The sequence below is a fragment of the Lissotriton helveticus genome, chromosome 2_1, assembly GCF_964261635.1.
Source record: "Lissotriton helveticus chromosome 2_1, aLisHel1.1, whole genome shotgun sequence".
Taxonomy (NCBI): Eukaryota; Metazoa; Chordata; class Amphibia; order Caudata; family Salamandridae; genus Lissotriton; species Lissotriton helveticus.
In genome coordinates, this window is record NC_136059.1 from 147,876,460 (window position 1) to 147,889,821 (window position 13,362).

Genomic DNA, 13,362 nt, shown 5'->3' on the forward strand with positions numbered 1-13,362 from the left:
CTTTCTATGGCTCCTTTGGCCAAAATAGCAGCCACTTCCTGGTGGAGAAGAGAAAGGTGGTCCTCCGTCGGCCTCTCGTAAGTAGGTGGCATGGAAGGAGGGGTGGTCTGGAAGGGCAAGGAGTAGCCCCTTTCGACAATCTACAAAACCCACCTAGCCGATGTTATGGACTTATAACGTGGAAGGTGATGGTGAATCCTACTGCCCATAGGGTCCTATGATGGTAAACGGACAGTCTAGGAGGGTTTGGAGGCTGCAGCTGATGAGCTGGGATAACGCTTCCACAGCCAAGCTGTAAAGCTTGCGCGATGTGGTGGCTAGGCGGTTAAGGACACAGCGGTATGCCCCTTCCGTGGTTATGAAAGGAGCGAGCAGCGGATTCAGGGTGGATAAGGGGCCATGGATCTGGCCTTAGCCCTGCTGTCCTTAAAGTGCTCAAGTACCGAATAGGCCTAGTCTCCGAAGAGCTGTGAGTGATGTCTGGACATCTCCAGAAAAGCAGGAAGTCTTCAACCAGAAAGGCCTCCGGACCGGCACTGGGGAAGGCTGACATGGCACGACCAGCGCCAATCCATCTGTGGATCCTTGAGGATCAACTGGTACCAGAGCTGCTGACGTGGATTCAGTAGGGGCGCCTTCTGAAACCCGCAGGCCTAAAGGCATACCCGAGGGAAGAGGCTGCTCAAATATGAGGTGCATGGTCTCATAAAACTCCTGTATTTGACGGCGGTCGCTCTGGCTTCTGGAAATGTGGGCAGGTGCGGAGTCAGCCCAGTCGATTGCTTAACCACGGAGCCAGGCCTCGAGGACGGAGACTTACCCGAATTGCTTGGAGTGTGAGGATGACCACGGACTCCGCGACCACTCCTGGGACCTTCCTCTCAACCGGGACCGTCGAGCTCCTAGGAACCTGAGTGATCGCTCCATCAAGGCCTTCTAATACATAGCGCAGCAGTTAGGGCAGCGCTTCAGGTCCTGGTCTCATTTGAGGTACCACAAGAAAATAAGATGCGTGTCGGACACCAACATCTGGCGGTGACAGGCACAGCAGGGCTTTAAGCCAGCCTTCTTGGAGGACATCCCTGCCACACCTGGAGGTATAACCTAAAAAAGACTGACAAAATGTCGACCAAAGCTTAGTCACAACAAGGCTAAGGGGTGGCTCTTCTCAGATCTGCACTGGCTGGTGCTCATGAGGAGCTGATCTCGTCATGAGCCGTGGAACGCTCACACGCGGGGATAATTCCCCTGCTGTGCTGAGCGTTCCACACAAACGGGTGTGGCCTTGAGGAGCTCCGCTCGGCATGAGCGCACAAGCACTGTGCCTCATGACGAGTTGAGCTTGTCATGAGCACGGGGGCGCTGTGCGAGCCCCCCAGCACAGCGGGGGAATTACCCCCGCTGCGAAGGGGCTAAACACCGTTAGCATATACATTAACTATCAAATAAAGGGCATCTATCTAAATTGGCAACACTGATGCATTAAATTAAAAATACATTGAGTTGCAAATGTGTGTATATCCACATGGTTAAAGCCTACAAAACCCTGCTTGTCCTGTGCCCCCCTGAATAGGCTCTAACATTTACACTTGTATCCAACTGAAATTAATTTAAATTCTACTCAAAATAAAATATATAAATATGTTCTCTGGAGATAGGGAAGAACACACTTATTTAATTAAGCTGTATGTGTTTTTAATCTTTTAATGTATTTGCTAATTTTAACTAATGCTTTTTTCAATTTAAAATAAAATTTGAATATTAATTAATCTGGGGGATGCCTTGTTCTTACAAATAAATCCACTCAGTAAGCCACCCTTCAGTCAATGAATGTATTATTTTATATTGACCCTTAACCTTAATGAAACCCCGTTACCTACCTTCATCAAGACAGTGGTCTTCAGTTTAGTGCTTCATCAATGTAATGACCTTAGTGTTGTGCCTCCTTGATAAAGTGACCATGAGCTAGATTCTACGGACACAGACCTAGTCCGACACCTTCACAGAAATGCGCTCATTTGGTGATGTAGGTTCACAGTATTGCTAGAGATCCTCCGGACACTTAACAGGTTCTGTAGGTTTTTACAGGGTGAACAGGCCATATACGTCTTTACACTGATCTTGTTTCTATTCCCCCCTTGGTGTCTAACCGGCGCTTCTTCACTGGGCATTAAAAGCAGGGCTCTTAAGTACTCCGGAAGGTAATCACATACATTTGCAAGGAAAAGGAAGGTCTTTTTATTTGTGATCTCCAAAGCCAGAAACACTCACCAGTGCAGTGGCTCACGTGCAAAAGACGCCTGATCTTACTTTAAAAACTTTGGAAGCATGTGCATCACTTCAATTTCACATAATTGATTCTGATAGATCTCCGAGCTAGAACCCCAGGAGGAACACCAGAAATCCTGTAGAGAACTTACTGTGTTTGAGGCTGTGCCAGGTTAAGAATGGTAAACTGAGGGCCAGAAGTTTTATTCAGCAGAAACAGTTGCATGAGACAGAACTGATCTAAGCACTTCGAGTCAATTTCGGATCATTCACCATCAATCTCCCATCAACTGTGGCCAGAGTTAGTGATCCCAGAGCAAGATCATTTCTGTCTTAGAACTGCTGCGTGACTTTAGTGGCCTTCTGGAAGCTGTCAGCTCTAGTGGAACTTGTCAAACACCCACAAAAGTTTCAAAAGGATCAAGACACTTATCGCCATCATTCACCTTCTTCCTCAATTCATCCAAAATCCAAAGAACTAGTGTCGCCATAGTCTTGTATGAGCAGAAAAGAGTCTGGAAAGGATTCAACGTTTACGCTACTGCACCCGGCCCTGGGTCTGCACCGTCACACTGCTCTGCTCTCTACTCTGCCTGGGAGCAGAGACAAGGCTACAGGGAGAAAACTGACCAAACTAACTGGTTGGAAAGTTAACTTTTCTTTAGTAGCGTCATGATGAATGAGGTCAGTGCACACTTCAACCCGCACTGTGGGCAAGGGCTTCCTGTTAGACTGGGTGGAATCCATTTTGGAAGCTGCACACCTCCTCCAAAATATTCTGTGATACAAAGAACTGAAGGAAGCAAGAGACTGGTGCACATCGGGGGATGCTGAGATGTGACAGAGGGTTCCCGAGCCACTGCTCTCTCAAGATGTGCAAAAGCAAGGAAAAAACATAATGCGTGAGCTTTAAACAGGAGGATGCTGGGACGTGAGGGGCCATCATGAGATGAACCTCCCTCAGTATGTTTAAGCGCAAGATAGTCAGCTGAGGATTTCGAAAAGGCACCCCCATGCTCAGGTGCGAGAATGGAAAGAAGCAAGAGAGGGAGCTGCACACCTGAGGTTGTTGGATAGAGAAGAACAGAGGGTGCTGCAAACCTGAGGATGTTGGGGTGCGAGAGGCGGTTCATGAGCCTCCATCAGCGTGCTTGGGCGTGAGACACAATGGAGAGAAGAAGAGAGGGAGCTGCAAACCTGAGGATGTTGGAGAGAAGAAGAAAGGGAGCTGCAAACCTGAGGATGTTGGAGAGAAGAAGAGAGGTAGCTGCACACCTGAGGTTGTTGGATAGAGAAGAACAGGGGGAGTTGCACACCTGAGGTTGTTGGATAGAGAAGAACAGGGGGAGCTGCAAACCTGAGGATGTTGGATAGAGAAGAACAGGGGGCGCTGCAAACCTGAGGATGTTGGAGAGAAGAAGAGAGGGAGCTGCAACCCTGAGGATGTTGGAGAGAAGAAGAGAGGGAGCTGCAACCCTGAGGATGTTGGAGAGAAGAAGAGAGGGAGCTGCAAACCTGAGGATGCTGGAGAGAAGAAGAGAGGGAGCTGCAAACCTGAGGATGTTGGAGAAAAGAACAGGGGGAGCTGCAAACCTGAGGATGTTGGAGAGAAGAAGAGAGGGAGCTGCAAACCTGAGGATGCTGGAGAGAAGAAGAGAGGGAGCTGCAAACCTGAGGATTTTGGGATGCGAGAGGCGGTTCATGAGCCTCCATCAGCGTGCTTGGGCATGAGACACAATGGAGAGAAGAAGAGAGGGAGCTGCGTACCTGAGAATGTTGGAGAGAAGAAGAGAGGGAGCTGCAAACCTGAGGATGTTGGAGAGAAGAAGAGAGGGCGCTGCAAACCTGAGGATGTTGGAGAGAAGAAGATAGGGAGCTGAAAACCTGAGGATGTTGGAGAGAAGAAGAGAGGGAGCTGCAAACCTGAGGATGTTGGAGAGAAGAAGAGAGGGAGCTGCAAACCTGAGGATGTTGGGGTGCGAGAGGCGGTTCATGAGCCTCCATCAGCGTGCTTGGGCGTGAGACACAATGGAGAGAAGAAGAGAGGGAGCTGCAAACCTGAGGATGTTGGAGAGAAGAAGAAAGGGAGCTGCAAACCTGAGGATGTTGGAGAGAAGAAGAGAGGTAGCTGCACACCTGAGGTTGTTGGATAGAGAAGAACAGGGGGAGTTGCACACCTGAGGTTGTTGGATAGAGAAGAACAGGGGGAGCTGCAAACCTGAGGATGTTGGATAGAGAAGAACAGGGGGCGCTGCAAACCTGAGGATGTTGGAGAGAAGAAGAGAGGGAGCTGCAACCCTGAGGATGTTGGAGAGAAGAAGAGAGGGAGCTGCAACCCTGAGGATGTTGGAGAGAAGAAGAGAGGGAGCTGCAAACCTGAGGATGTTGGAGAGAAGAAGAGAGGGAGCTGCAAACCTGAGGATGTTGGAGAAAAGAACAGGGGGAGCTGCAAACCTGAGGATGCTGGAGAGAAGAAGAGAGGGAGCTGCAAACCTGAGGATTTTGGGATGCGAGAGGCGGTTCATGAGCCTCCATCAGCGTGCTTGGGCATGAGACACAATGGAGAGAAGAAGAGAGGGAGCTGCGTACCTGAGAATGTTGGAGAGAAGAAGAGAGGGAGCTGCAAACCTGAGGATGTTGGAGAAAAGAACAGGGGGAGCTGCAAACCTGAGGATGTTGGAGAGAATGTTGGAGAGAAGAAGAGAGGGAGCTGCAAACCTGAGGATGTTGGGTTGCGAGAGGCGGTTCATGAGCCTCCATCAGCGTGCTTGGGCGTGAGACACAATGGAGAGAAGAGAGGGAGCTGCAAACCTGAGGATGTTGTAGAGAAGAAGATAGGGAGCTGCAAACCTGAGGATGTTGGAGAGAAGAAGATAGGGAGCTGCAAACCTGAGGATGTTGGAGAGAAGAAGAGAGGGAGCTGAAAACCTGAGGATGTTGGAGAGAAGAAGATAGGGAGCTGAAAACCTGAGGATGTTGGAGAGAAGAAGAGAGGGAGCTGCAAACCTGAGGATGTTGGAGAGAAGAAGAGAGGGAGCTGCAAACCTGAGGATGTTGGGGTGCGAGAGGCGGTTCATGAGCCTCCATCAGCGTGCTTGGGCGTGAGACACAATGGAGAGAAGAAGAGAGGGAGCTGCAAACCTGAGGATGTTGGAGAGAAGAAGAAAGGGAGCTGCAAACCTGAGGATGTTGGAGAGAAGAAGAGAGGGAGCTGCAAACCTGAGGATGTTGGATAGAGTAGAACAGGGGGAGTTGCACACCTGAGGTTGTTGGATAGAGAAGAACAGGGGGAGCTGCAAACCTGAGGATGTTGGATAGAGAAGAACAGGGGGAGCTGCAAACCTGAGGATGTTGGAGAGAAGAAGAGAGGGAGCTGCAACCCTGAGGATGTTGGAGAGAAGAAGAGAGGGAGCTGCAACCCTGAGGATGTTGGAGAGAAGAAGAGAGGGAGCTGCAAACCTGAGGATGTTGGAGAGAAGAAGAGAGGGAGCTGCAAACCTGAGGATGTTGGAGAAAAGAACAGGGGGAGCTGCAAACCTGAGGATGTTGGAGAGAAGAAGAGAGGGAGCTGCAAACCTGAGGATGCTGGAGAGAAGAAGAGAGGGAGCTGCAAACCTGAGGATGTTGGGATGCGAGAGGCGGTTCATGAGCCTCCATCAGCGTGAGGCGTGAGACACAATGGAGAGAAGAAGAGAGGGAGCTGCGTACCTGAGAATGTTGGGGTGCGAGAGGCGGTTCATGAGTTGCACCTCCCTTAGCATGTTCGCTCTGTTACTCATCAGCTTGTTCATCTTCAACACCATGATCTGCCCAGACTGTCGATGTCGCACCTGAGGGGGACAAAGAGAGATACCGATGTTAGCTAAGTGAGACCGCATTGACCTGTACAACTGTCTTTATAAGAGAAAATGCCTCTAGTTCTGAGCTCAGCATCATTCCAAACATCTAAAACTGTCCTGCAAAGCCCAGAAGAGCTACACTGTACTTGTGGTGTCAAGTATACAGGCGGCCACTACTTACTACCTGGAACTAAAAACTGTTCTGAGCTGTAACTACTCATAATAAACAATGGCAGCAAGAACTGTCTGTCCATGGACCAACAATATGTGGCATTAGATCAGGAAGAGAATCCATCATAATATTGCAATGGTGTGCTAGTGTAACCTAATGAAGTCATGATAGTGTCTAAATTGACTAGAATAACAAACATTGGCTTTGCCAATAGGTCTTGCCTAAGAGATGTATTGGCTTTGCCCCCGACTTCCACTCAGCTGTGTTGTACTCAGCTCAGCGTGGCTAAAAGTTAGTGCCGCAGAGTGGTGGAGAAGAGAGGGATGTAGGTTAGAGTAGAGTGTAATGGAGTAGAGTAGAGTAGAGTGGCGTAGAGTGGCACAAAGTGAGAGTGAAGTGGCAGAGTGGCAGTTGAGTGGCAATGTGTGGTGTTGTGTAGCATTGTGCAGCGTGGAGTGGCATTGTGGAGTGGCACTGCGTGGCATGGCGTTGCATTGTGTGGAGTGCATAAAATAGGTTACTATTTATCTAGTAATTTCCTCGACCAGCTATCTATGTAAACATTTGATACGATGCAAGAGTTGTTAGTGTCTACACGCTTCTGTGGGAACTGTGACAAATGTGTTTTAGACCGGGAGGGTCTAGTGGACGAGGTAGCAACATATGTTGTACACGTTCGGGATAAAGGAGCTGAGACTAGAATACGTCAGTAAAAGACATAGTAACTGAATTTGAGCGCAATCACTGGTCGGACACTAATTAACTTGAATTAATATGTGCTTAGTCCATGCTCTAGAGAAAGAAAATGAAGAGACACCTGAAATACACTTGCTAATTAAGAGGCAGCATAGAGGAGGGAGAATGAAAGGTAGACACAGAGAGTTTCAGATACATGACACAATCCTGGATGCAAGTAACCGCACAGGAGCAACAGGGAGAGTTGCAAAACCAGAGCAAGAAAGACAGTGGAAATAAAGGAGCTGTGGGAGTTTGGTTGGGAGAAAGGTTGGCCCTGCAGAAATAGGCATACAGGATGGAGAGAGTCAACAGAAAAACAGAATACTTCCAGCTCACGAGAAATATTTTTTCAGCTCCAGACACTTCCAACCCCCAATGTCTATGGTGTTTTTTTTTGTGTTTTTTTGTTGAAATATTTTTAGTCTTTTCATTTACATGGAACATACAAAATTTAAAAAAACATACATAAATGACTGGCTGTTGGTCTCTTTTGCTTATTTTGGTACATACAAAAACAAGTCCTGAACAAATGGTTTGTGTCTTTAGGGTTTTTGGTTACAGAGCCCTATTGGTTGGACATAGCTATGTCTTATTTGTGTTGGGCTTCCCACTCTTCGTTATGTGCTGGTTCTTGAACAAATAACATGGACACATAAAACATATAGTGGTTGTCTGCTGGTTGGAGATCGGCCTGAGGTACCGCACTTTGCTTTGGGTGCAGGTGCGCGAGTGGGTGGTGTCTATGGTGGTTTGAAAGGGTCTAGGGCGATGTCTAGTGAGGACCACATCTGTCGGTTTGGTTTTCTCCACGGAGTGTATTTTAGAACTGGAGTTTTAACTTTTAAGCCGGGCCTGTACTAGGATTTGTATATACCCTAAAGAAAGGGTGATGTACCGGCCCTACCTGTGTAAAGAAGACACATTTGAAACATGAATCTACTGCTCCTATTGTTGGTGGACTAAACAGCTGCCCTAGCACAGACCTTTATTTGAAAATAGTTCTAGCAGCAATGAGGAGAGAAGAAAAGCACCCTGGCTGCCACATCTGTATCGATCCTGTGAGTGAAGTGAGTGTCTGACCATTAGAAGGGTTTGTGGAGACCATGGAGTGGCAGCAGGAGGAGCTAGGAGATGGAGGTGGACCTGGCAGTCACTCAAGGCAGTGGCCATCTTAGAGAGGAAAGCCCGTGCCCAGCGCACCACAGCGTGCCCAGCTCACCACAGCGTGCCCAGCTCATGCAAGCACACCGGAAGCAGGAGGTGGAAGATGGAGGTGGACCTGGCAGTCACTCAAGGCAGTGGCCATCTTAGAAAGGAAAGCCCGTGCCCAGCTCATCACAGCGTGCCCAGCTCACCACAGCGTGCCCAGCTCACCACAGCGTGCCCAGCTCTTGCAAGCACACCCACCGGATGTAGTGTTCTCAGCTGAGGAGTGTGGGAGAGACAGTCTGTGCCGGACTGGACACGGGCTGCTGCTCAGGGCGCTATCACATGCTCCGCTTTACACACACTGGTGTTCTTTCAGAGCTGGGACCATGAATGTTCCACCAGGGTCTGCTGAGGACATAGTAGCTGGAGGCATGCTGACTGGCATGACGTCAGAACGAGGTCCGCTCGGGCCACTTCCGCTCCTTCAAGAGCTGTGGGCAACATTTTATCACTAGGCGGTTTTTTCTACGGCGCTGCTGCATCTTAAGGACCTGAGCGCCTTTTACACAAAACACGATAGTTTACATTTAAATACTACTGATCAACTGTAGGATTTGCAGCGAGGTGGATGGGTAAGTGCAGGGGGCGAGGCGTGGGGGTACTGGCCAGCTTGGCTTATTGCGGGTTTACTCCGGTAAAGAGAGGAGTGCTCAGCAGGTTTGCGTGATCTTGATCCGCAAGGCAGGGGTTGGGAAGGCTGGCTGCCGCACGAGAAGACGATGACTGCCACAGACGTGAGTTTTTCAGGGTTATTGTTTTGGGGGTCATTTATCTTTACCTAGATAGGATTAGGGTTGGTATTCAACCACCTTAACTTTCGCATGGCCTTTTAGGCCCTGGGACTAAAGCACGCTGGTCCTCACAGGAACCCAGTCACAGACAGTTTCACAGCCCCACGGCTTACCAACAGGACTTCCCCACTCTAGCGCTGGAGGGAGGGGTTAAAAAAAAAACGCGACTACACCCAAAGGCCTAAAAGCCTAAAAAAGTTATTAGTCCATTTGTTTCACCAATCAATGACTTTTAAATAGCGGTTACATTCATTTGAAGGACATACACTAATATTTCTGCAATTTTGATAAAGAGAGTTTTGATGAGAGAAACCTATTGAACACCAACAGCATATCAGCTGGTAAGACATTGTCAGTCGTATGTAAAGTGCCTGGAATGTGACCGCCTATGGCAAAGCCCCACCATCCACTCGGAGTCACAGGGATGTAGCCAACACTTCCCCTAAACTGCCAAACTTACAAAGTCTGACTCTGTCAGCCCTATAGACAGTTCCAAGGAGCCCCAGACTTAGGACAGACTATCCCCGGCCCTACATGCTTCCAGGGGCCCTGGTATCACAACAGCCTTTCGGAGGCAGTCCGAGCATAGGCAGCACTATTCTCCAGCCCTATACTGCCTGGGGCACTCGTATCCATCCCATGTAACAGCCTTTCAGAGGGAGCCAGAGCACAGGAGGCACTGTCCCCCGACCCTACATGCTTCCAGGGGCCCTGGCATCACATGTAACAGCCTCTCTGAGGGAGTCCGAGCACTGCCGGCACTATACTCTGGCCCTGCATGCTTCCAGGGGCCCTGGCATCACATGCAAAAGCCTCTCCGAGGGAGTCCGAGCACTGGAGGCACTATCCTCTGGCCCTGCATGCTTCCAGGGGCCCTGGCATCACATGCAACAGCCTCTCTGAGGGAGTCCGAGCACTGCCGGCACTATCCTCTGGCCCTGCATGCTTCCAGGGGCCCTGGCATCACATGCAAAAGCCTCTCTGAGGGAGTCCGAGCACTGGAGGCACTATACTCTGGCCCTGCATGCTTCCAGGGGCCCTGGCATCACATGCCAACAGCCTCTCTGAGGGAGTCCGAGCACTGCCGGCACTATCCTCTGGCCCTGCATGCTTCCAGGGGCCCAGGCATCACATGCAAAAGCCTCTCCGAGGGAGTCCGAGCACTGCCGGCACTATCCTCTGGCCCTGCATGCTTCCAGGGGCCCAGGCATCACATGCAAAAGCCTCTCTGAGGGAGTCCGAGCACTGGAGGCACTATACTCTGGCCCTGCATGCTTCCAGGGGCCCTGGTATCACATGTAACAGCCTCTCTGAGGGAGTCCGAGCACTGGAGGCACTATACTCTGGCCCTGCATGCTTCCAGGGGCCCTGGCATCACATGCCAACAGCCTCTCTGAGGGAGTCCGAGCACTGCCGGCACTATCCTCTGGCCCTGCATGCTTCCAGGGGCCCTGGCATCACATGCCAACAGCCTCTCTGAGGGAGTCCGAGCACTGCCGGCACTATACTCTGGCCCTACATGCTTCCAGGGGCCCTGGCATCACATGCAAAAGCCTCTCTGAGGGAGTCCGAGCACTGCCGGCACTATACTCTGGCCCTGCATGCTTCCAGGGGCCCTGGCATCACATGCAAAAGCCTCTCTGAGGGAGTCCGAGCACTGGAGGCACTATACTCTGGCCCTGCATGCTTCCAGGGGCCCTGGCATCACATGCCAACAGCCTCTCTGAGGGAGTCCGAGCACTGCCGGCACTATCCTCTGGCCCTGCATGCTTCCAGGGGCCCAGGCATCACATGCAAAAGCCTCTCCGAGGGAGTCCGAGCACTGCCGGCACTATCCTCTGGCCCTGCATGCTTCCAGGGGCCCAGGCATCACATGCAAAAGCCTCTCTGAGGGAGTCCGAGCACTGGAGGCACTATACTCTGGCCCTGCATGCTTCCAGGGGCCCTGGTATCACATGTAACAGCCTCTCTGAGGGAGTCCGAGCACTGGAGGCACTATACTCTGGCCCTGCATGCTTCCAGGGGCCCTGGCATCACATGCCAACAGCCTCTCTGAGGGAGTCCGAGCACTGCCGGCACTATCCTCTGGCCCTGCATGCTTCCAGGGGCCCTGGTATCACATGTAACAGCCTCTCTGAGGGAGTCCGAGCACTGCCGGCACTATACTCTGGCCCTACATGCTTCCAGGGGCCCTGGCATCACATGCAAAAGCCTCTCTGAGGGAGTCCGAGCACTGCCGGCACTATACTCTGGCCCTGCATGCTTCCAGGGGCCCTGGCATCACATGCAAAAGCCTCTCTGAGGGAGTCCGAGCACTGGAGGCACTATACTCTGGCCCTGCATGCTTCCAGGGGCCCTGGCATCACATGCCAACAGCCTCTCTGAGGGAGTCCGAGCACTGCCGGCACTATCCTCTGGCCCTGCATGCTTCCAGGGGCCCAGGCATCACATGCAAAAGCCTCTCCGAGGGAGTCCGAGCACTGCCGGCACTATCCTCTGGCCCTGCATGCTTCCAGGGGCCCAGGCATCACATGCAAAAGCCTCTCTGAGGGAGTCCGAGCACTGGAGGCACTATACTCTGGCCCTGCATGCTTCCAGGGGCCCTGGTATCACATGTAACAGCCTCTCTGAGGGAGTCCGAGCACTGGAGGCACTATACTCTGGCCCTGCATGCTTCCAGGGGCCCTGGCATCACATGCCAACAGCCTCTCTGAGGGAGTCCGAGCACTGCCGGCACTATCCTCTGGCCCTGCATGCTTCCAGGGGCCCTGGTATCACATGTAACAGCCTCTCTGAGGGAGTCCGAGCACTGGAGGCACTATACTCTGGCCCTGCATGCTTCCAGGGGCCCTGGCATCACATGCAAAAGCCTCTCTGAGGGAGTCCGAGCACTGGAGGCACTATACTCTGGCCCTGCATGCTTCCAGGGGCCCTGGCATCACATGCCAACAGCCTCTCTGAGGGAGTCCGAGCACTGCCGGCACTATCCTCTGGCCCTGCATGCTTCCAGGGGCCCAGGCATCACATGCAAAAGCCTCTCCGAGGGAGTCCGAGCACTGCCGGCACTATCCTCTGGCCCTGCATGCTTCCAGGGGCCCAGGCATCACATGCAAAAGCCTCTCTGAGGGAGTCCGAGCACTGGAGGCACTATACTCTGGCCCTGCATGCTTCCAGGGGCCCAGGCATCACATGCAAAAGCCTCTCTGAGGGAGTCCGAGCACTGCCGGCACTATCCCCGGCCCTACATGCTTCCAGGGGCCCTGGTATCACATGCAACAGCCTCTCTGAGGGAGTCCGAGCACTGCCGGCACTATACTCTGGCCCTGCATGCTTCCAGGGGCCCTGGCATCACATGCCAACAGCCTCTCTGAGGGAGTCCGAGCACTGGAGGCACTATACTCTGGCCCTGCATGCTTCCAGGGGCCCTGGCATCACATGCAAAAGCCTCTCTGAGGGAGTCCGAGCACTGCCGGCACTATCCTCTGGCCCTGCATGCTTCCAGGGGCCCAGGCATCACATGCAAAAGCCTCTCTGAGGGAGTCCGAGCACTGGAGGCACTATACTCTGGCCCTGCATGCTTCCAGGGGCCCAGGCATCACATGCAAAAGCCTCTCTGAGGGAGTCCGAGCACTGCCGGCACTATCCCCGGCCCTACATGCTTCCAGGGGCCCTGGCATCACATGCCAACAGCCTCTCTGAGGGAGTCCGAGCACTGGAGGCACTATACTCTGGCCCTGCATGCTTCCAGGGGCCCTGGCATCACATGCCAAAAGCCTCTCTGAGGGAGTCCGAGCACTGCCGGCACTATCCTCTGGCCCTGCATGCTTCCAGGGGCCCTGGTATCACATGCAACAGCCTCTCTGAGGGAGTCCGAGCACTGCCGGCACTATACTCTGGCCCTGCATGCTTCCAGGGGCCCTGGCATCACATGCCAACAGCCTCTCTGAGGGAGTCCGAGCACTGCCGGCACTATCCTCTGGCCCTGCATGCTTCCAGGGGCCCAGGCATCACATGCAAAAGCCTCTCTGAGGGAGTCCGGGCACTGCCGGCACTATACTCTGGCCCTGCATGCTTCCAGGGGCCCTGGCATCACATGCAAAAGCCTCTCTGAGGGAGTCCGAGCACTGGAGGCACTATACTCTGGCCCTGCATGCTTCCAGGGGCCCTGGCATCACATGCAAAAGCCTCTCTGAGGGAGTCCGAGCACTGCCGGCACTATACTCTGGCTCTGCATGCTTCCAGGGGCCCTGGCATCACATGCAAACAGCCTCTCTGAGGGAGTCCGAGCACTGCCGGCACTATACTCTGGCCCTGCATGCTTCCAGGGGCCCTGGCATCACATGCA

The 13,362-nt window shown here is 52.5% G+C and overlaps 1 protein-coding gene across 1 annotated transcript in view; it reads right to left on the bottom strand.

The window, feature by feature from the left end:
• TESK1 (testis associated actin remodelling kinase 1) overlaps window positions 1-13,362 on the bottom strand; it is a 493,128-nt gene that overhangs the window by 203,476 nt on the left and 276,290 nt on the right. The window contains exon 2 of the mRNA XM_078674640.1: window positions 5,977-6,098. Coding sequence (XP_078530766.1) covers window positions 5,977-6,098 — 122 coding nt within the window. The remainder of the gene's footprint in view (window positions 1-5,976; window positions 6,099-13,362) is intronic.